Genomic DNA, 24,598 nt, shown 5'->3' on the forward strand with positions numbered 1-24,598 from the left:
AATGGAACTTACATTTTTTTAAAAAGATCCTCTATATCTGTCCGAGGACAAATCTTTTGTGTCAGTTCATAGAACTTTTCATAAGTAAATGCTGCAGGTTCAATTTCATCATTCTGGAAAGAATAGAAGCGTGTCATAAATCAGGGTACATTTTTCTCTCCTTGCAGGATCTACAGAATCTACAGGTTCATGAAGCAAAGTGATGACACTTGGAATTCCAGGGCCTTCATCTCTGATTCTTGCTGATAGAGGCCAGGAGGTCCAGCCATTGGCCAGGCCTCTAGAACGTGGCACATGAAAATGAGCGTTTCTAGTTACCATTCATCCATGGTTTGCATGTTCAAACACCGGCCACAGCTGGGCTTGCTCTGGGAGACACTCCATAGAACAAATACAAAGAAACATTTTTTCCTTCTCTCCTTGAAGGAGCAAAGCAAGTGCCTGCCTAAAGGATGATGACATCAAGCCCAATGTTTTCTTATGCTTATTTTGTGAATTTTCACAAGACCACATGAAGGGGATGCTATAAGAGTTTACTCTTCATACAGAACTTCATATTTCAAATCGGATTTGTTAAGGCAGCAACAGGCTTAAATCTTTCTTGCAGTTAACACGTTAATTGCAATTATTTTAAATCCAAAGGGCCACAGACACAAATGGTATGTTTGGGGAGAGGTGCTTCATAAAATATCGCACGGCCATCCTGAAGAACTGAATTTATGAGCCATTTTTCATGCTGACATTGTACATGGTCCAGGCAATGTTGATGGATTTCTGTAAAATAAGTTTTCCATAAGCTGTGTGAAAGAGCAGCCTGGCTATCATTTCCTTTTCTTAATAAAGTTGACAACAACATTTGGAAGTACACTATTTGAATACTAAAACGTTTAGGTTAAAATGCCCAGAAAACAAAAGGAAGGAAGGATAGAAGGAAAGAGAATAAAGGAAAAATTGACTGTACTATGTGTGACTGAATCTAATTCTGAATCTAACTGAATCAGTTTAATACAATCTTGCTTATTACATGAGAACATAAATACAAAGTGGTTTTAGAAACATTATTAGATTAATGAATACCTTTCCACTGGGAAGACCTAGCTCCTTGAGTGCTTGAAAGATCACCTTTTCTGTCTTCCCCGATGCAAAGGTTCTGGTAATACTAGGGCAGAAAAGAAAAAGAAATAAAGTTACTATTAATTCTGTTTTCTCTGATGCAAAGATCCCATTAAAACTAGGGATGGTGGGATAGGGGAGAAGAAAAAGGAAAATAAAATTACTTTTCATTTTTAGGTATTTTTCACTTCCGAAACTAGCTCCTGCAATGTCTCTCTGGTTACCAGAGCTGGCTGTGCCACTGTGGTGACTTGATTCTAAGACAGGTGGTCTCTCTGGCTACTTGTGAATGTAAGATGCACCAGGGATACAGACCATTGGACAATAACAATAATAAATTCCGATCCTATCAAACTGCTTTCTTAGGAAAAAGGAATGTGGCAGATGGAACAGCATGTCTAGAATAAAACATCATGGTGACAATATCTTGACTTGGGGAAAGGAAGGAGGTCCCTTAGCACACAGCATGTGCCTGTGATTGCCCTTACCTGGTTTCATGCTACAGCTGACATGCATTATCAGACATATATATATATATATATATTTTTTTTTTTTTGAGCTAAGCATCCTTTAGCTATTCTGACATGTCAGCTGCCTCAAGGATTGGGGACTTTATTATGAAAGTGACAGGTGTCAGGGAGAGGGGAGGCAGGGGAACAATTATTCAATGTTTCAGCAGAATCTTGGCATTCCCCTGAGACACAGTATTTTTGAATAATGGTGGTGCCTTTGAATCAGTACTGTGTTCATCAAGGCTAGTAAGATGGATAAAACCTTAAGGAGCATATTTCCTGATGATGATAAAAGTAGAGAGAGACTCCTGATAAATGAATTGGTGACACTCAGAACAAACACTATTGAGGAGAGGACTTGGACCCTGGAATACATACTTGACTCTGAGCCATGTCTCGGCCACCCGAAGAGCCTTCATTCACTCCCCGAATGGAGGCCCAGGTGATTTATCACCATAATAACTTAAAGTCTAAATCAGAAGTCCAGCCTCTGCTGGAAGACAGAGCTTACTTTCATCTGTGAAGCTTGGCTTTGGACCGCCTTCCCTGTGAGTACAGGAGGATCTGTAACAGCACCTCCCATGCCCAACTTTGTCGTGCACTCCACCGTTCGCGTTAAGTGGAAGGCAAGTTCCCAATGTAAGCAGTGACCGCTGTTTAATCTTGATGAGTGGGAGAAAGCACCACTTCAAATGCAGAGTACAACTTCCCAGAAGAGATTGGGAAGAACTAGCTGTAGGTAAACGAATTGCTATGTGTTTATTCAAAGCTTTATTGTTTCATACATGGTCTAAGAATACTTCAAGAAGTACAGTTTTAAGAATGTTTGAGACAGTTGTATTCAAATATAGGGAGGCCTATGAATCCTCTTTAACAAATCTGCAGACATGGTACAGCATATACGTATGACATTAAGTAAACCAGTTTCTAGGGTCAAGGGTGCTATGCCCACATTTTCCCACTTCTCTAGAGTTCATGGAATTTTCATACATTGGACTGAGTTGAGAAGCACTTTATCTGCTCTTTATAATAGGGGAAAGTGGCTATTCAGTGTGTCTTTTTTTGAAATAGAGTATGTATGTGTTAATGTGAGAGCTGCAGGTTCCAGCAGGATTTGGGATGTCTGGCACCTGTAACCAGGAGGAAACGCTCTGCCTAGCAATCTCAGGGGAATCTCAGCTAACTCAAGCTTCTGTTAGGTTTCAACAGGCCTCATAAAGGAGATGGAAACTGATGAACATGGTCATGAATGTAGCAGGTGTAGGGCCTGAGCCTTTCTGGTGAAACAACCTGGTGTTGGGGAGGGGGTGGAGTGGGGAGGAAAGGGAGAGTTCATAGGAGTAGAATCTTGGCTGGGGCTTGGGGAAATGCCAAGAAATAGGGAGCAGAACAAGGACATCTTTTGGGAGTAGTCTGTCCAAGCATTTGTGGGAGATAGAGAAACTGAGAGAAGGAGAAAATAGGGTGCCCAGGGGTAGGAAGGAGGGAAATCCACATGGGAATATATCAGTGAGGGCAAAGTCAGAGCCCAGAGACATGACAGAAGATAATAAAGGCAAGAGGTGGGACTTCCCTGGCAGTCCAATCGTTAGGACTCCATGCTTCCACTGCAGGGGCCATGGCTTTGATCCCTGGTCAGGGCACTAAGATCCCACCTGCCGAGGGGCCAAAATAAATAAATAAATAAAGGCAAGAGGCGGTATGATGGTCAGAAGAGCTCGTTCTCAGGCCCATCTTTTCACGAGGGGGCTCGAGCTGGGCAACCTCAACACAGATTTGCTTCCCTCATTCTAAGAGAAAATAGGAGCAAGGAAGTGGAAGAGACCATTTCCCTGGAGGTGGGGAGGAGGGGGGACGGGGCTCCTTTATTGCCTTCTCTCCAGGCAGCTTTCAGAGTCATTCTTGGGCCTCAAAATGGATTCGGCTTAGGGGCAAGTGGGTTGTGGTGCAAAGCTGAATTCTCTGAGTTTCCAGTTGCATTGGAGGCTCAGCATTTAACCAGGGTCCTGAGAGAAATAAACACACTTATCACAAGCTGGGGGCATTTCAGACACCATCGAAGGCGTTTCATGGGCATGTAGAGTGTGTATAAGGGATTGCAATTTATTCAACCCTTTATACACAGCCCCAAAGAATACAGCTTAGTGCTTCGTAGCTACAGGTGCTCAGAGTTTCTCTTGAAGCAAAACACACTACCTACCTGAAAGGAAATGCTAGAAAAGCAAATACCCTTAAGTGGTACCCAGTCCATCTGATTAAATTCCCTGTTCCAGCAGACCTTACAGGCAACCAAGACAGCAATGACCCTAGAAACTCAGGGAGTCTCACTCTGCCCTCAAAGGGTCTACAATCTATCCAATGGTTTTAATACCATCTTCTGAAACAGTCAAGGAGTGTTCATGAAATGAAGCCCCCTGCAGAAACAGACCCTCGTCGTAGGCAGGCTGGGCTTTCAGGATGTGGATGGATTATGAGGGAGCTGGGCTGCTATGACCACCCCTGAGGTCTTAGCCCTCTTAATACATCTTCTCCCTTGGGACTCCTTCTACTCATAGCTGTTGGTTCCAACTCCATGTTACAAGGAATGGGAAATGGCAAAAAAAAAAAAAAAGAAAAAAGAGTGATCAAAAGAGTAACCTTCAAAGCTTTGGTCTGAGTGGATAGGCAAACTAAGTGTGAGTTTGTAAGTTTGGAAGAAAGGCAGACTGCATAAGATGATGTACAAGGAAAGAAAAGAGAAGAGGGAGGTAAAGACTTTCTTCCCTTATCCTTCCTGCAGCTTCCTGGACATTAAATTTTGGTTACAGCTCACAAGGAGGGGCCACTCTCAAGCTGATCTAATGACCCTGAAGCCAGATCCCCTCTAATATTACACACACAATACACTAATAGTTTCCATTTTAAAAACTCCAGAATGATAGTGATGAAATGACATTTTAAAGTGTTTACTCTTCATATCCATTAAAACATTCAGAACAATTTCCATCTCGCCCTTGGCAGCTCATCCACACAAAGATTTATCCGCTTTTTGCTGGCTTGGTATCAATTTTCCATCAACTCTGACAAACTGCCCCCAGATCACAGATGTCTTGTGTCAAACACCTGTTAATGCTGTCAGGCACCAAAAAGTTCACGTCAGAGAAAGCTGAAGAAGAAGACAAAATATCTAGGCTATTTCTACAAAAAACGGGGTAATAATTTTGTATGTGAACATGCTGTACAAAGATCTTTGGAATCAGCAAAGGCTTCCAAGCTTGTGTAACAATGGTTTGATTCATAGGATGTGTACAGATGACACCAGAACTGCTCATTAGGAGTGCTTTGATTATGATCTATGTGTTTCTATTTTGTCCATTTCCTGAAACTTATCTTGGGAGAAAAATCAGGAGAGCAATTTATGTAAAAACTGATCCAACCTACATTTTTGGTCTTCACACTGCTATCTGTGCTAAGTCTGGACTTATTACTTCAATACTGATTTTTAAATTAAAATGCAATATATATTTGGTAATAGCTGTAGGATGCTGAGATACATTAAAATAATTGTCCTGCTATTCTCAACAGAGCAAAGGGTTTTAAATAAAATAAGGATCAGTATAAAGTGCCTTTGCCAACAACCATCAGTCAAGGGTGCTAGTGGGGCTTTTCTTAAACTTCTAGAGTAAATGCAAAATTGACTTGCTAGTAAGTTATTAAATAAAAAGCAGAGAATCCTACATATAGATTTGTAAAGACCACAACAGGTGCATGAGGTCAATAACCCTGGAAGCCCTCAATAAAAGGTTAAATAAAAAGAATACTGCCACGGTCTTCTTTATGATGTGTATGCTTTTCACTTGCCCATTGATACATCAGTTGTGTCACATGGATATCTTAGTCCATGAATGTTACAATACATGGAGTTAAGGAAAATGATGACCTCTAGGATAGTTCTGACAAACGTGAAAAGAATGACATTCAGGGAGTATGGAGATACTCTCAGAGGGATGCAGAATTGAAGCTTCAAGTCTAGGCAGAGACAGAGGGAAAGGGGAGGCAGAAATGGCTGAGTGTAATCTGTGGGTCTCGGCTCCAGTGCATTCCCTCAAATGCTGTGCAGCTGGTGACCTGTCGACCTCGTCTCTGAAAGATAGAGCGGTTCTAAGACATGACTCCACCCAGTAGTTCTGGGTTTTGTCTGTTATTTGTCGTTGGCTTCTCTGCTAAAGTGTCCAGGAAGAGGTCAACTTGAATGCAAGTCAGGAGAATTCTATAAGAGTGGGTCGGTATCTGGGGAACTCATGTTTAATTCAGGTTCCTGAATCCTAATATACCCCTGGCTTCATGTGGGCAGCAGATGCTCTGGGGCCCAGTTCAGCTTCTGGAATTTTCATGAAATGCTTACACAAACACCAACAAAAAAAAAATACTTGGGGAGCTGGGTAAAGAATTCCCAACACTATTGTCGCAAGAGCTTCCAACTGGACCCACAGACCATGACCCTAACGCCGGAAGGAGTGGAGAGGCAGAAAAATGGGGAGCGTGAGAAATCCTCAGAGGGTGAAACACATCAGCTTAAGTACTGAAGCACAGGTGTGAAGGCCGTTTCTGGTTCATCTTCTCTTCATTCTTGACTCTACCCAGGCTTTCCTTCCATTTTCTCCCTTGTCTCTGTTACCTTGGGCAGGGTAAGGAGGGAAGCAACAGGACCAGCAAAGCCCAGAATGAGATGCACTGTCTAGAGGCATCACACTTCCTAGGACACGTCCATACACTTCCTCTGTAGGTGCACAATATAAACTTCTTTAATTTTAGTTAAAGGTTGTTCAGGGCAAGTAGGTGAAAGATACCTGAATCCTGAAAACCCACTTAGCTGAAGATTAAAAAATACTGCTACATTTTCAGATGTTCTCTAATTTATCAGAGTTAACGCTACCCTTTCCGAGGAAAAATGCAACTTTACGTCCATAAGTGATTTTTACAAACTGAACATAGCACTTGATGATGTGATTCAAACTAAGCTTCCAGAAATATCTTTAGTTAAAGAAATTAACAAGTCCTTGTGGGGGGCTCTCTCTGTGGGCTGGTATCACAAGGGCTGACCCAGGCTGTGCAGAGCAGACAAGAATAACTGACTTACCTCCTAACTGGAATTTTCCCATTTGTGTTGGTCATAAATGCCAATTTCATCCAGCTGGAAAACAACAGTAACAACTGTTTTAATGTTTCTCGGGAGAAAGAGCTTCAATCTGGTTAAGAACTTTAAAAGAAAGTTCATTCAAACACAGAACATTTATTTGGAAAACCAGAGACAATTACACACTGTGAGATGAATTTACTGTTGTCAGATTTAGCAAACAAAAATATAGGACTCTGTTAGATCTGAATTTCAGATAAACAACAAATAAATTTTTACTACAAGTATGTTCCAAATATTGCATAGGACGTACTTATACTAAAACATTATTTGTTACTTATCTGAAATTCAAATTTCACTGAGAGTCCCATATTTTATCTGGCAATCCTAGATGAAGGAGAAAATTGGGAATTTGCATGAGCAAAGCAAATTGTAGGCACTTATTTGGTGATTGGTTTCGTCCTTGATTGTTGTTCTTTAATAATCTACTAAGGGGGTAAGAAATGCAAGTGCATGGTAACACCAGCCAGCCTAGTCTTGAGGACAGTGGGGACCCCCTCCACCCCAGCCCCAGCTCCTGCTCTAAGTGTAGTGAAGTAAAGATGGAGAAGCAGGCAGGTGTGAGCCCTTAGTGACCTAATCCTCACAGCAACTGGTGGATGGACGGACACCAGCTCCATAAAGGGATCTGGACCCTTAATTTGTAACAGTCAGAGAAGTTCATCAACTCAAACTGGTGGTGAAAAATGCTTTGCTTTCCCCAGGTGTTCATGACACATGGAGACCCAGAACATATATTTGTCCTTTGGTGCTTGGACTATTCTTAGCCACTGACTCCCATTCTCACTGTTTCCCGTTAATAACATTCTAACAATCTGCAGAACATGATGATTTGGTAAAGTTTCTGTCTTAAGTCAAGCTTCCTAGAAGCACACGTGACTACTTTTAAGGGGATGGTTTCAGGACCATAGGAGTGAGGGAAGCAGACAGGCAGGGAGGAAGTTATACAAAGCTGTGCTCTCAGCTGGAGCTTTGTCCTGACGCCACAGGGAGCTCTGGAGTGGGATTTGCACCAGGCTTGGTGGCAAGGGGGCTGGCCTCTTGTATATTGTCTCAGCCTGTCATTGGCTGTGGGCTTCCTTCCAGAAGAAGGGAGGAGTCTAGGGTCAGCCCTCCTTATCTATGGGTTCTGTTTCCGTGGACACGAAGGGTCAACTCTTAGGGACTCGCATCGGTGGATTCTGGTGTCAGCAGGGTTCCTGGAACCAATCCCGCAGAGACGCCAATGGAGGACTGTGATCTCTCAGGCTCGGTGACTCCTGGTAGGCAGAGGGCAATTCTCTGGAGAAGCAGGCAGGTGTGAGCCCTTAGTGACCTAACCCTCCCAGCAGCTGGCGGATGGGTGAACACCAGCAACAGAAAGGGATCTGGGCAGGACACCAATGAAGGCAGATAAGATCTGGTGTCCAGATACAAGGACTTGGGTCACTCAGGCATAAGTGGGCATGCCAAAAGCCTGAGGTTCTATAACTTCAAAGTATCTGTTGGGTGGCTCTTTATTTTTTATTATTATTATTATTTCTTTTTTTTTTTTTTTTGGTACGCGGGCCTCTCACTGTTGTGGCCTCTCCTGTTGCGGAGCACAGGCTCCGGACGCGCAGGCTCAGCGGCCATGGCTCACGGGCCCAGCCGCTCCGCGGCATGTGGGATCTTCCTGGACCGGGGCACGAACCCGTGCTCCCTGCATCGGCAGGTGGACTCTCAACCATTGCGCCACCAGGGAAGCCCTGCTCTTTATTTTTAAGAAAACATGACACAGCAACTGCAGAGGACAAGAAGCAGCTGAACAAAAAATAGGAATGTACAAGACTAAATAACTCCCCTCTGATAAGACAATGGGAAAAACACTGGAGGGATGATGTCAAAATCAAAATAACTAATACTGAACGAGGAGGGATGGGGAACCAGGCACCGGGTTAGGTGCTGCCCATGACCTTATTTCCTCTGCGTGGAATCTTATCACCTCCATTCACAGATGAGGACGGAGAGGCACAAGGTTAAGAATTTGCCAAGACTGACCCAGAAACGAAGTGGCCAACCTGGGATTTACAGCACAGAGGCCATGCTGTTAAAGCACCTGCCAAAGGGACCAGAAGTAAAAAGCAAAATGCCCGAAGGACTGATCTCTCCTCCCATCGCCCGGAAGTCCAAGGAATCCTACCCTTGGTGCTGGACCTGGGCCTGGCTAAGAGATGCCGGCTTATCCCTGCAGATTCTCAGTGTGGTTCTCTCCTGCACCTCATGACTGCCTGCCAAGGGCCCTGAGATAACAGGTGGCCCCACTCCTCCATGGATCACTGCTTTTTAAACAGGCTGATTTGGGCTTTGGCTAGAATTTCTACTTGAGTAACTTTCATGTCACCTGGAAAGAATAACTTCGTAGGGTTAAAACCTACCATGTCAAGCAGGTCCTCTCTGAATTTTGAATGCAGAGCTGGAGTAAGGAAGTTCTGCTTTCTGAATTTCAAAAGTACCTTTGGATCCCTGACTGGGTGCTAAACAGTCCCTGGGGCCAGGGCTCCTTTTCCACTGGAGCCATCGGTGCTTTTGCAAAAGTGCTTGTCTTGGCCACACTCCCCATTTCTCAGTGTCATGCAACAGAGACTCCAGCTACATCAGCACCCAAATACGGCCCCAGGCATGCAGAGCTATTTATCAGCAGACTCAGTCTCGGGACACAAAAGACAGGGCCCACAACCCAGCATCTTTCTGCCATCAACCATTCCTTTCAAATAGGTTTCAGGCTGCGGGCTTATCACACATGCCCTGCCAGGTGGCATGAAGAGTACAGATGCGTATTGGTCAACATCTTCTCCAAGGTCAGGAGCATAGAGGTGAAGGCAAGGAAGATGCTGCCTGGTCCATATACATAGCCTTCATCTCCTAATCTGTTTGCTTGATAACAGCCAAAGGATCATGCAAATAAAACTCACTGTTTCTTGAGGCATGTCATGGGACTGACATTGTTGGCCCTGAAGTTGTGTATGATGGATCTCAGGCCTTCGACCCATTGCTGAAAGAGAAAGAAAAAGAGTGTTCTTGGTGAGCAAATCTGCCAGAGCTAAACTGGGTGTTTTTTTATTAGACAGCTCGTGTCCATTTTGTGTAAGAAGAATATAAACTCTTCTTTATCTCCTTCCTGCCACTCAGCCATCCTCATTCCACACGCTCATATTTTATGCTTTAATAAACAGCTTTCATTCTTTCCAGGAAGATAAGTGTGGCATCTACAGTGTCATTAAACACTGGGTTGTCACGAAGCAATGCTGCCCACTGATTGACTTGTTAAGCCTTCTATTTGCAGCCTGTTTAAATATAAGCCCCTTTCAGTTGCTGGCAACATTAATTATTTCTCAAGCAACATTATACAATACTTGATGGCATACTTAGCTACCCTCATTATAGAGGATGAAGGCATTCGAGGTTCATCCATTTTATTGTGTGATACTATTTCAACGTAAGAATTTGTTACTTATCTTACCTGTCTGTGTCTTCCAGCAAAGCCTTAAAAAGTAAAATAGGCGTCGATGCCAGGGTACCCAGAGCAAAGCAATGTGCTTGCATGATTTCTGTATAAGGACTTGGACCTCGGTTTTAGTTCATAACATCACTCCATGGATTTACAAGGAAAAGTGAAGAAGACTGTGCGTGGCAGTAAAGGAATTTGGGTTTCCAAAGGGCATTTTACTAGAAAAGGCTGGCGCATGAATTAAGGCCCACTTTGCCCTTGGGTCCAATAACCGATGCCAGTGAATGCCATACCAAATTGCTAAAAATGAGAGTCACACTCTTGGTAAAATGCTTTGAAGCAAATTGATACTGGGGGTTCAAACAGAACTGGGGCCCACACACAAGCCAGCACCTTACCTTCTTAGGTTTTTTGTATGACTGCTGTAGCTCTATGCTGAGGAAGGGAAAATATTTTGGAATAGACAGTAATGTAGACGTACAGTCTTCCTGCCCTGTCCAGCATGGCAGCCACTAGCCGCACGTGGCTAAATTAAACTGAATAAAGATTCATTAAATTAAATTAATTAAATTTAAACCTAATAAAAATAAAATTCAGTGCATCTGTCGCACTCATCACACTTCAAGTGCTCAAACCCAACATGGGCATAGCGCCTAACATATCGGACGGTGCAAATAAAGAACAATTTCTGTCATCACCGAAGGTTCCATTGGACAGCATTGCATAGTATTACCAGCTTTAACATGGCCAAGGGATTAAGTCACTTGCGAGGGACAGAGGTGATGCCTGGGTTCTATACGTGTGTGTGGTTTTAATTTTAATTGTGATATAATACATATAACATAAAATTTATCACTGTAACCATTTTTAAGTGATCGGTTCAGTGGCATTAACTAACAGTCACATCGTTGTGCAACCGTCACCACCATCCATCTCCAGAACTCTTTTCATCTTGCAGAAATGAAACTTTGTTCCCATTAAACAACCACTCTTCATTTCCCTCTCCCCACAGCCCATGACAACCATCATTCTACTTTGTTTTTCTGAATTTAACTACTCAAGGTACCTCATGTAAGTGGAATCATGCAGTATTTGTCCTTTGTGGCTGGCTTATTTAACTTAATGTCCTCCTCAAGGTTTATCTGTGTTGTAGCGGGTGTCAGAATTTCCTTCCTTTTTTAAGGCTGAATAATATTCCATTGTGCGTATAGGCCACATTAGGTTTATCTGTTCATCTATCAATGGATCCTTGTGTTGCTATTATGACTCATGCTGTTATGAACATGGGTGCTTCAGTATCTCTTCAAGAGTCTGCTTTTGATTCTTTTGGATACATACCCAGAAGTGGAATTGCTGGATTGTATGGTAATTTTATTTTTAAGTTTTGAGGAGCCGCCATACTGTTTTCCACAGCACTTGCACCGTTTTACAATCTCACTAATAGTGCACAAGGGTTCCAATTTCTCCACAGCCTCACCAAACCCCTTATTTTCTGTTTCGCTTGCGTTTTGATAGTAGCCACCCTAATGGATGTGAGTCTACCAGCGAGTTTGTGCTTTCCTCTTTGAGCCCCAGTCATACCTAACAGACTTCTGAAGGGGGACTTGGGAGTGATACGAGGAAAATTTCCTTTCACAAAGAGAAAAGGCCATTTTCTGAGGACTGTAAATAGCACTGAAAGCCTCAGCAAGCATGATGGTGAAGTCAGGGTTCTGAGGGAGGAGGAAGAAATGAAATAGCAGCCTTGAAGAAATGCCTCAATTATTTTCCTCATCAGACCTCACTTCCTCTGTCAGGATAAATATGGGACTCTAGGGCTTCCCTGGTGGCGCAGTGGTTGAGAGTCCTCCTGCCGATGCAGGGGACACAGTTTCATGCCCCGGTCTAGGAAGATCCCACATGCCGCGGAGCAGCTGGGCCCGTGAGCCATGGCCGCTGAGCCTGCGCGTCCGGAGGCTATGCTCCGCAACGTGAGGGGCCACAATGGTGAGAGGCCCATGTACCAAAAAAAAAAAAAAAAAAAAAAAAAAAGGGACTCTAACTCCCTGGGGACAATCAAATATCCTGTGATTGGCCAAACAAACCACAGGCCCACACAGAGTTTCCCAAGAAGGGACAGAAAAAGCACAAATAATTTCGTTGGCATGAACTGGGCAGCACTGAAGCCTTGTTACATGTTCCAAAACACAAAACGAAGTCCATGGTTTCCTGGGGCAAAAAAGTGGATCATTTCTGAGACTGTTTGCTGGTTCTTTCTGATCATTCTGATTTAGTTGTTTCTAAAATCAATTACAGAGATATCAGGCTTTGAGGGGGCTTCAACAACATTCATCCATCTTTTGAAAATACAATGTGGAAAATAATTTGTTTGTTTATTGTGATGGAACAGTCCTTGAGTGTGACCTTTAAGGTCTTCACACCAGTGACTCGGCTTATGCTTTAGTTAGTAGAAAGGCCCCCGAATCCCCACAAGCCCTAAAAGGCATGGGGAAGGCCCTGAAGCTTCTCCTCTTGGTGATGCTGAAAGTGAGGTCCACAGCCTTGTCCAAGGTCACTGAGCAGCCGGCCTCTGCCCTCTGTGTCTGGGAAATTTGTATTCAGGGCTCGTCCAAATGTCTCCTTCCCATCAGACCTTTCCTTCTGTCTGTTATCTTAATGTACACCTGGCATAGTAAGGCCAAAAGACTGTGGGAAATATGTTAAGCATTTTGTTTTGTTTTTAACATAAAATAGATGAAATGCCAGAAGGTGTCAGTAGAACCCTAGAATTTAGTTGGAAAGTTGTGCCAGAAGTGAGTTAAATACATATCAACTTCTTTGATTGTTTCCAGATTAACAAAATCAGAAAAAACTGACTTAAGTTTTTTGTTTTTGAATTGCTGAATATAAGCACATACGTTAATAGTCTACGTAACGCCCCACGAGGTGTGTCTTCAAGCCCCAGGATGAGTGTTTCTAGATCATTCCCCAACACACGTTGAGCTCACACACTGCTCCATGGTGACACAGGGTATCATTCCTACTATACTGGGTGTCTTCCCTCTGGTCGGCTGTCCTGAGTGGGCAAACGTGGCCTGGATGCAGGGGAACCAGCCCACAGTATCAGTTCGGTTCCAGTGTCCAAATGGGCAGCTTCTGCACCTCCCCAGGAGGCTGTAATGGTTATTGTTCTCTCATTTTTCAATATTTTCCAATTCTGCCTAAATTAACTTAAAGCTTATTTCAGCCCTTCTAAGAAAATGTCCTTTGAGGAACTCTTGGGGGCTTGTGCTGGATGGTTCGAGGGGAAAGGAGTGAGGAATGGCAGCTGCCCCTAACTCTCTCCTGAGAATTTTCACCCTCTCCTCTGGGATTCCTTAAACTTATTTTCATCATGCAGGTGGCGTCCATTTTCCAGGTAAAGGGCTGGGCCTCACCCTTAAACACTAGGACTCTCACAGACAAAATAATCCCTTTCCTGTTAAAAAGCAAACATATAGAATAACACAAAAGAAGCCGACTCACAGACATAGAGAACAAACCAGTGATTACCAGTGGGGAGGGGGGAGGGCAATATAGGGTGGGGGAGGGGGAGGTACAAACTACTGGGTGTAAGATAGGCTCAAGGATGTGTTGTACAACACGGGGCACACAGCCAATATTCTGCAATCACTGTAAATGGAAAGTAACCTTTAAAAATTGTATAAAAAATAAAAACAATAAAAAAATGAAATTAAAAATTACTCTCTACAGAAAAAAACAAAAACCAAAAAACAAACAAAAAATTCCCCAAATGTATAGAGACACAGACAGAACAAAACTTAACTGAAAAATATGTGAATTTACAGAGCACATATCTTGCTTTTACCTTTAAAAACATTTGGAAAAAAATTTTAAGGTTATGAAAGCAATATTTAAATGCCCTGTGTAGAAAAAGGTAAAGCAAAAAAGCATAAAGCAAAAAGTCAACATCACCCCATATTCCATTACCGATATTGAGAGCTGACAACACTTTGCTATCTGCACTTCTAGCCTTTTTCTATACACATAGATTTGTCCTCCTAAAATAACTAGTTCTGTTGTTCTCCAGTCAGCACCACTTCAAGCAGAGTTGTTGTTCCTTCAACTCAATCTTATCTCTAGATTTTGTTCCAGAAGCATGCTTCTTAGTTTTTAGTCAAAGTAGCATACTGTCAAAGCAAAAAATCACAGAAACTCAGTGACACTTTCCAAATCTGCTGTGTAATTTTCTCTAAAGGGAAGACTCAGTAGCAACCTCCCTAATCATCTGGTGTTTCTTTTCAAAGAGGAGGCTATGGTGGAGACAGTGGAGGCATCTTCAACTAAGTTGGCTCAGAAGTTAGAGACTTGCCACCTAAGGTGTAGTCCAGTGACCAGCAGTCAGACGCTCCTGGGAGCTTTTACCATGCAAATCATCAGGCCCCATCTATGAAATCTGACCCTGGGGAACAGCAACCTGTGTTGAAATGAGCTTTCCAAGTGATTGTTTTGCAAACTCACTTTTAAGAAGCTCTGTTCTAGACTCAGGCCACTCAGAGGGGTGGCTAACTTCATCAAGATGTCCAGGAAACATCTTCAGGCTCACCCCAGTCCCACAGGGTTAGAACCTGCATTTGGTAAGATCTCCATGTGAGTTGTGTGCACGGTCCTATGAGAAGCACAGGGCTATGAGGGGGCCTTCCCAGCTTGAGCACCTCTTCCCACTGCCCACTGAGAAAGAGCTGATATGGTTTCCTAAGGGAACTGAAGTGTTTGCACGTGCCCTCAGCTGGGATATCCAATCTTCTAGTGAGGGCCTTACAGAGCCCAATCACTATTTGGTTTTGTCAATGCCCTCCCAATCTGGGCTGAACAAATCTGCACTCACTAGAATAGAAGTTCTGACCCGAACATTTAGGGGAAGTTAAAGGGTAGAAACAAGATGAGGTGAGATGCTGTAGGTAGTGACTTTCAACTTCCCCCTGTCTGAGCTGTGAACATCATCTATGGATGGGCCATCTGAAATACCTACAACATGGGAACTTCATGGGACCTGTAACTCATAAGCCTTGATCCGTACAGGGTTTGTTTGTTTATGTCAATGGAGACAAAAAGTCAGGGCATGTTTCAATTGGTTATTCTCAAGGTGCTTAATTGCTTTACTAATTACCGTCAACCCTTGAACAACATGGGTTTGCACTGCATAGGTCAACTTATAGGTAGATTTTTTTCTACAGTACATATGACAGCACTACACGATCTGTGGTTGCCTGAATCCACGGATGCTGAACTGTGGATACTGAGGATACGTGAATACGGAGGAAACATGGATTTGGAGGGTGAATTATAAATTATACATGGATGTTTTTCGATTGCAGAGAGGATTGGCGCCCTTAACTCCTGCATTCTTCAAGGGTCAACTGTGATTACTTTTCATCTGCTCAAACAACATAAGCCAGGAATTGATACAATTCAAAATACATCTTTTGATCCCTTTGTACTGTGAATTCTTGTAAGACTACAGGGCATTGAAGAAGGGCAATAAGACCCATTTCCATGTACTTGGGGTAAACTATGAGGCTTTGCAAGTGAAGATTTCCTTCCACAGGGTCTTAGAGTGTAAAGTTGCAACATTTCACAAACCTCCAGATTAATAATAGTCAATGTATAAAGATATCTTTATATGAAACTAGGAACTGAGTTTTAGGACAGTATTTGGGCTTTAGACTGCCACTGAATATAGGCAGTGGCTCAGATTCTAAAGTAAGGATGCTGTAGGTATCTCTTATGGGTCTATATAACTGAGGCAAATGATATCATTTCATTTTGGTTAGGATAAGGTATTAGTTGGCATTAAATTGTCAACATTTAAGTTAGAGGGCAGGCCAAGGGGAGGACACTTGCAGCTGGTACATTGTGGAAAGCAAACTACATGGATGGCATGCAGAGACTAGATTAGCAGTTCCCAGAGGCTGTTGTACAGTAGAATCCCCCAGGGAATACTTCAGAAGCCTCAACATCAACCACAGAGATTCTAATTAACAATCTGAGTGTGGCTGGGCCACCAATCTACTTTTGTAGACAATGTAGATAATTCTAGTGTGAACCTACAACTGAGGACCAGTTGTAGGTTCTTGTTTTTGGTACAAAAACAAGAGAGAGGTATGATTCCCAGAAATGGGGTACATGATCATAGCATGACTCAGGGCACCAAATGGCAGTGATCAGACCTCAGCCTCAAGGCTGAAGCCAACACAGTGGGCAGGAATGATTAGAGGCTAAGTGCCCCTGTCTTTAATGTCTTGGTCCCTGTAGTATTCAACCCTGGACTGAGGCAGAGCCTGGCTCAGGAATTAGAAAACCCCAGGGGTAGAAGCAGGAGAGTGAAGAGGCTGGCGATTTAGGCAGGACTTGACAAAATTTAACATTTTACCCTTTGACTGTGTTCATAGGGGATGCTAAAGCTATTCTAAAATTAAGTAGCAGATCTACTGATGTTTGTTTATATATATCACAGACTGACTTCTATATCATGTTAAAAAGAAAACAAATTTTCTCTTTCATGTCAGCTACTTTCTCCTGGCCCTAATAAGGAGAGAAAGAAGTACAGGTAAAATGTACTAAGTGTCAGCCTAGCAAGAGATCAATGTCAACGTTGAAAACTCCCTCATGGTCATGGGACAGAAGGCCAACAGGGAGGCAATGACAGTGGTGACAATGAGAACAAATCAGGCAAAGAAACCTGAAAGTCACCTTAACCGCTGACTCAGGGAAAGAGGGCAAGGTAACAGAGACAGAACAGAATTGCATGGATAATGAAGGAGCTATGCTTGCAGTCCTAGACAAAGTCAGTTGATAAACCCAGGATGGAAGGTTAAATTAATGAGCCTATGATAATCACACAGTAGCAAACTATTGAAGTAGGTAGCCAAACAGCAATGTGGGTTTTGTAAAAAAAAAAAAAAAAAAAAAATCAGTAGACAGACAACCCAATAGTGATCTCAAAGCCCTTAGGAAGTTAATAATAGTTCTCATGAAATTTTCAAATCTAAAAGAGAATTAGGGGAGAAAAAAGGAGTGATGGGGGCCTTCTTTCCTTGATGTAGTCTGAGTGCCCTCCAGAGAATACATTTTTCATGTGCTGTTCTCTGCTCACAAAGAATACTAAGTCACTGAAAAAGGGAATGCATTAAGCATTAGGTGCCGCCTGATTCTCAACACACCTTCACAGCACAGCGAACCAGTGTTTGCGCAGGAAATGAGCTGCCATATGTGAGTATGGGTGGCTGTGTTTGAAAGATCGATTTGGATGGGCCTGGATAATATTTATAACTTCCCTAGTCAAAATTAGTTTAGTCACTCACAGATAGTCAAAACAGTCTGTCAGCCTGGCTGGTTATCTTGACAACACTAGGTCAAAAAAAATCTCTAAATAGTCACAGCAAGGAGGGGACACTGTGCTATTCTTGGTCATTACCCAGAAGCTGAAGTGTCAAATTCCCATTCCAAATGGGTTTCTGTTCACTATCATTTCTAAGAGACAATTTTTTGCTTCGCCTAAGGCTCACTCTACCTGTGACAACCTGATACCTTGTAACAATGTTCTTTTGGACCTATAGAACCTTGTCCCAAACAACCACATCTAATTCCAAATACTTACTCCAATAAATATACTGTTGAAGAGAATCAGGATATGACACCCCAAAATATGCCACTTTGGCATAAGAATTATTTTGAGCTGAAGGCATCTGAATTCCTGAAATTCCTTATCTGCCTAAAAGCAGAGCCTCCCAACAGAACTCAGTTGTCATAAATCCTCTCCCCAGAAGCAACACTAATCTCCTCTTCTGGAAAATGAAAAGGTGGCACCACATCCAAATAGAAATTGTCACAAGACAATCATTCCTCCTGTCTATTCTCCTAAGGGCCCATTTACCTTCCTTAAAAAACATCTACCCTTTGCCCCCTCTCCTTCCGCTATTAACGTGCTATATAAACTCGAAAATCTCACTGCTCCTTTGGGTATTCACTTCTTTCTGTGATGCCCCCGTTCACATAAAATGAAAACTTAATTAATTTGTATGCCTTTTCTCCTGTTAATTTGTCTGTTATCAGTTTACTTCATAGACCCAGCCTAAGAAATCATACATACATATATACATTCAGAATACATTTATGCCTTGTGTTCACTTGTGTTCACTCTACATAAACAATATACAGTAAGCAATAAGTGATGTTCTTTAATGCCTCAAAGTTCACAGAGCAGCTCCATTCCTACAAACCCCAGAAATCATTCAAAAAGAAAATGAGATATTTGGTTTACTTTATGTAACACTTATTTGACATCCATATAGAGAACTCTAAAATAATTGAAGAATTTTAAGATTTTAAGAAAACCAAGAGCATCATTTTATGCTGGTCAGAAACTACCAGTTTTGTAAGAGTGCATTTTTGGTCTCAACTGTCAAATTTGCAAAATCCTGATGGTAAGGGATGAGTGAACAGCTGGTGAATTAAAAGGTGTTCATGAAGTCGTTTCTTTGGCTAATGCCTGTACTTAAGATCCCCGAGGTCACTTTCCTCCTGACATGTGTCAGTTGACAACGCTGGTAAATTAAGCCATGCCAAAATGAGCAGAACTCAACATGCAGACAAAGCCGCCTGCTGAGGGTCTGGGATAAGCATCAACAATCAAGGAACCTCTGGCTGCCCTTTTCTAGGCAGCATCACCTATCAGCTCAGGCAAATCAAATCTATAGCTAATCCTACAAAGTAAACATGACTTTTAAGATAAGAGGTACTAAAAAGAATCTAAATCAATGGGTTTGAGTTTCACTGTCTAATTTCCTATCATTTATGGAAAAGATTCCACCCTTCCCCTGTTCTAGCCTCCCAAAAAGGGGGAGGGAAGGAAGAAACATGGCAGCAGTAAAACAAGGACAATAAAAAGAATGTTAATGGCAAAGATGAATAAATGAATGTCTAGATTACATTGTTTTGATACATCTGGAAAAATATTGGGCTGAACAATGCCTCTATGACATCATTGCTGACTTTTTTTCTGTAAAGCAGTAGTTCTGAAAGATTTTGTGTCCCTTCAATAGGCATAAATGAATGAATGAATGAATGTATGTACGCTTGGGAAATAGCTGAATATCCCCCCTCCTTGCTGAGACTGGTATGAGAATAATTCTGCTTCTGAGAATGCTATAGTAAAGAAACCCATCTAAACAAGGCTTTCTCATGCTCATTTGACCAGAGAACACCCTTTATATGTGGACTTCTTTGAGGAATCCATTTTGTGGGCCACCAATTTGGGAAGTGCTGCTCTATGACTATACCTTCCAGAAATAATGACATTAAACATTTACCTGAGAAGTACAGTAAAATCATACAATGTTACAGGTGGAAGAGGCTATTCCTCAACTTGTGAGCTGCAGCAGAGGGTGTGATAGAACACAGGATCTGGAGTGAACCCAATGCCTGGGTTCAAGACACCAGCTGGCCACCTACTGGCTGTGTGACCTTGGGCAAGTTTCTCAACCCCTCTGGACCTATTTCTTTCTCTGTAAATGAGAATAATCCACCTCACAGGATTGTTGTGAGAATTAAATGAGATAATGCAGGCCAAGCACTCTGAACAGTGTCTGGCATTCAATATAAAATAAAAATATCACTGCTGCTGCTCTTATTATAATTACTAGGGGCCAGCAAACTTTTTCTGTAAAGGGCCAGGCAATAAATACTTTAAGATCTGAGGGCCACATATGGTTCTCTGTTGCACAGTTTTTATGTTTTGTTTTGTCTTAATAATCCTTTAAAAAGTTAAAAGCTGTTCTTAGCTCACTGGCCACACAAAATCAGGCCGAGGGCTGGATCTGGCCCGTGGGCTGCACTATTATGATTACGATTATTAAATTATTTTTTCCAGATCACAGTGCTCAGAGGCAAGAGTCTCATCTCAGGCAAGGCATCCGACCCACCGCCTCATGTGTCCCATCTTTCAATTATACCCCAAAGATTAGAAAACATACAAACACGTGTAGTCCCATGTTACACATACATTATGTTCACAATGACATTTTTTGCTAGCAGTAAAAACTGGAGCTATGTGGTAAATGGAGAAGCAATTTAAAGCTAGTGACATTTTTCTGTCCCAGGGGCCAAAAGGTGAAATCCAGACTTCTGGTGCAATTAGAGTAATTCATTCTGCATTCCCTTGATGGAGTCATTTGATAACACTTGCAATTAGGGCAAGCCGAGCAGCTGTGGACTGGGCCCAGCATGGAGTCTCTGCTTAGGAAACCTTCAAGTTCATGAAACCCTCAGCAGTGAAAACATGTCCCCTGTGAAGATCACAGCATGCTGAAAGAAGTACCTAAGAAGCTGGGAGGTTTCTAAAGAAGCAAGAGTGGGTAACAACTAAAAATGCCCACCTCAAAGGTCATGGGGACTTGCACTGAAGCCCAAGAAAACATTTATTAAACTCTATAAACAGCATGAGCCCAACTTAGTATAAAAGAAAACTGTGTGTGCATTAAAAAGACACATTAGAGAGGGGGTGGGGGTTTTAGGAAGGGGAAAAGGGGGACACGGGGCTTCCTTTCTTTTCGCTCTTCCATGCTTTCGACCAGAATGTGGTGGGAGTGCGTGCCTTACCACGAGCAACACTCCTTTTGCATTCAGAAAACACTGGAGAACTGTATAAAAATGCATGGGCCACGTAAATGTTGAAGACGACTTTGCAGCCTGCTCAGTGTGGCTGTGGACAAGGTCACCACGCCTCACTCATTGCTTCTTTCTCACTTTGCTCCTCCCATGGGGCCATGCTCTGATGGTTGGAAAACTGGCAGGAAGTGCCCCCAGATGGTACATGCACACCCCACTTCACTAAATTCCACACCATCCATATCTGTCTCCTGGCACCTTTTATTATTCACATCATCTCCCTGGCTCCTGCAGGCATCTCTGAGTCCACAACTTCTGGTCTAAGGGAACTACAGTTTTTGGAATACAGAGATAAAGAAATAATTCCAGAGTGCCGAGAGTACCACCATGGGTCAGACACTGAAGTACTGGATCCTGGGACAAATGGTCTGGCAAGAGCAGCATGAGAACTGAGGGTGGAAGGAAGAGACAGCAAGAGAGATGACAGGTGGTCGTGGGAGGCCCCAGGAGACAAGTGTCACCCATTCCACAGATTCACTGACGAACCAGAGTTTGATGGCCTCCACGTTCAACCCAGCAATTAAACAAATGAACCCTATTACCTTTATTTGGCAAGAAGAAAACACCTAGGTGAGATGGGGACATTTAAAGCTCACAAATATGCACCCATGCATCTGCTCTGCTCTGATTCACAGCTCTGTCCTTAATATGGGTTTTTTTTGTTTTTGTTTTTGTTTTGCGGTACACGGGCCTCTCACTGTTGTGGCCTCTCCTGTTGCGCAGCACAGGCTCCGGACACGCAGGCTCAGTGGCCATGGCTCACGGGCCCAGCCGCTCCGCGGCATGTGGGATCTTCCCAGACCGGGGCGCGAACCCGTGTCCCCTGCTTCGGCAGGCGGACTCTCAACCACTGCGCCACCAGGGAAGCCCAAGATGGCTTTTTACTGCCCCTCACTGATTCGTTTCCCATGCATTCTGGAAGGTTTAAAAAAGAAACAAAACAAGAACGTGCCAACTTTCATTCTTGGAAACATGAAACACACACACACACACACACACACACACACACACACACACACACACACACACACACACACACACACACACACACACACACACACACACACACACACACACACACACACACACACACACACCCCATCCCAGACTTGAGCCTCAAAACACCATGAGGCAGTGTGGTGAAGAACTTAAATCAATTAGTATATTCTGGATAGAAAGTTCAGATTTACAATTTAGCTCCTTTAGCATTCAGCAGGCATCGGCTCAGGTGAGTCTGGGCAGCAGAGCAATTAATTTAAGTTCTTCAAGACTTATGCAAGAGAAGCAGGATATAATCGCTCCTTATGGAGCTTCTCTGCAGGGCAGTAGTTCTCACCTTGAGCCTTTATCTGGAGGGCTATTTAAAACATGGGGTACTGATTCCACAGGCCTGGGGCAGGGCCTGAGAATCTGCATCTCAGATTAAGTTCCCAGGTACTGCTGGAGCTGCTGGTCTGGGGACCACACTTTAAGAATCACAGGCATATATAATACAATTAAAACTGCATTTTAAGAAATAGCTTTTTTTCTAGAGGCAAGAGTCTCATCTCAGGCAAGGTGTCCAACCCACCACCTTATGTGTCCCATCTTTCAATTATACCCCAAAGATTAGAAAACATACAAACACGTGTAGTCCCATGTTACACATACATTATGTTCACAATAACATTTTTTGCTAGCAGTAAAAACTGGAGCTATGTGGTAAATGGAGAAGCAATTTAAAGCTAGTGACATTTTTAAAACTGCATTTTAAGAAATAGCTTTTTTTCTAGAGTCATAGAAACAAATTCATTTTAATCGTGCTTTCTGTGTTCGCAGTGAATTCTAACCAGTGATCGATAGGTCTACAGATTTACCTGCATGCTGCAGTCAATCAATTTGATAAAAACTTGTTTGGGTTCAAAATCATTATGATTTTTGGACCAAGTCCATTTGTATGCTAAACCAACAGGACTCAAACTTCAACCAGCATCAGAATCACCTGGGAGGCTAGTTAAACTATTACCATCAAAATACTGAATCACTATGTTGTATCTCTGAAACCAATATAACATTGTAAATCAACTATACTTCAATTAACAGAAACAGAAACAAAAACAGATAACTGGGCTCCATCCTGAGAATTTCAGGTTCATTAGGCTGGCATAAGGCCCAAGAATTTGCATTTTTAAGAAGGTCCCAGGTGAGGCTTATGGTTTGATCCCCTGAGTAGGTCTGTGCCTGACTAGGGGTAGAGGAACTAATTGAGGGGAGCGGGGCTCTGCAGGGCGTTAGCAAAGCCAGTAGGAGGGACTGACTAAACATGAACTTGATACTTTTTTTCTCCAGCAAAGCGAAGAATAAATCCCTTCTCCAAGAACCTTTGCATAAATTCTTCTACTCAACATAATTCAAGTTCAGCAGAGCGATTGTGACATTCAACCCAATTGACTTAAATAAGATTTTCTCCCCTGTAATAAACTACCTGACCTTATCTTTTTTGTCTACAAGAATAACACATAACATTTTTGTAATTTAATTTCTATAGTACCCGGTCATGAGCTTATTTGTTTACTTGGTTACAAAGCATAATTTATGGAGTTTGCCAAATATTTACAACCTGAAGAAAGTATAATGAGCAGTCTGGAAATTGTCTGAACTTAAATCCAAATCTTTGCATTTTGAACTTCACAGTAACAGCTTATTTTTGTAATCAAAGTAAAATTCAACTTGGTATAAAATAACAGACTTATTTGGGGAGATTTTCAATGATGGTTGCCTTTCAATCTGATGTACAGCGACTGTGCTTGCAGTTTGCTGTGTAGCGCCAGCTGTAGCTTAATGAAAGACATCTGAACTGCCTTCAACACACCAGGGACAAAATCCTCCCCAACTAGTTGTATCCCAAGAGAGAAAAAAGTACATCAGAGGAACTGAGTTGCTTTTCTAACTAAAGAAGTTTGTTACAATATTTGGTATTATTTGTAGGGTTTAGGGTAAAACGGTGGGCAGAGAGATGAGTAGGATTCAGAGAAAAAGTTGTATTACACACAGTTTAGAAAAAATTGGGAAATATCTCCTTCATGCAGCTGTTTTTTCATAGATGTTTTAAGTTATGTGACCAAACAGATGCACCTATTACCCAAAGGCACACTGGGCTTGAGGGAAAAGTGCCAGCAATTTGTTAGCAATTTCTTTTAACAGAAGGTTTTTAAGGAGAGGAAATGAAAGCTGAATTTTCTAACTGGAATGACAGGAAAGATTTAGGGAAGCGGAAAATAATGATCTAAATTGGAAAGACGCCAAGACACCGGGGTTACAACCTCCAGGCTTGTCATGGATTCTTAGCAACAGTCCCATTACATCCTGAAAAGTGACTCTAAAAATAACGCCATGGAATCCCAGACCTTTTGGACTATCACTGAATCACATTTTCTTGGGCTTCTCATCCAAAGATAATTCTCTTAGCTTTTCTTTGAGCTAAACTGTAAAAAACTTGAGGGTTATACCTATTCATCGCCTAGGTTAGAATTTATGGATTCAGTCAACATAAAGACCTCAATAAAACAAGTATGTATTGAGCATCTACTAAATGTTGGGCAGCGAATGTTCTAGATGTCGGGGATGCAGCAGTGAGCAGAA

General features: G+C 42.4%; 1 protein-coding gene across 7 annotated transcripts in view; it reads right to left on the minus strand.

Annotated features, from left to right (window-relative positions):
* Nucleotides 1–24,598, minus strand: part of PLCB4 (phospholipase C beta 4) — a 421,043-nt gene that overhangs the window by 96,081 nt on the left and 300,364 nt on the right. For all 7 annotated transcript variants that reach the window (XM_030872577.3, XM_060284138.2, XM_060284144.2 and 4 more), the window contains 4 exons: nucleotides 9,735–9,814; nucleotides 6,745–6,798; nucleotides 1,078–1,159; nucleotides 13–113 (listed from right to left, as the gene is read on the minus strand). In XM_030872577.3, the coding sequence (XP_030728437.1) occupies nucleotides 13–113; nucleotides 1,078–1,159; nucleotides 6,745–6,798; nucleotides 9,735–9,814 (317 nt within the window). The remainder of the gene's footprint in view (nucleotides 1–12; nucleotides 114–1,077; nucleotides 1,160–6,744; nucleotides 6,799–9,734; nucleotides 9,815–24,598) is intronic.

The sequence above is a fragment of the Globicephala melas genome, chromosome 15 (genome assembly GCF_963455315.2).
Source record: "Globicephala melas chromosome 15, mGloMel1.2, whole genome shotgun sequence".
Classification (NCBI taxonomy): domain Eukaryota; kingdom Metazoa; phylum Chordata; class Mammalia; order Artiodactyla; family Delphinidae; genus Globicephala; species Globicephala melas.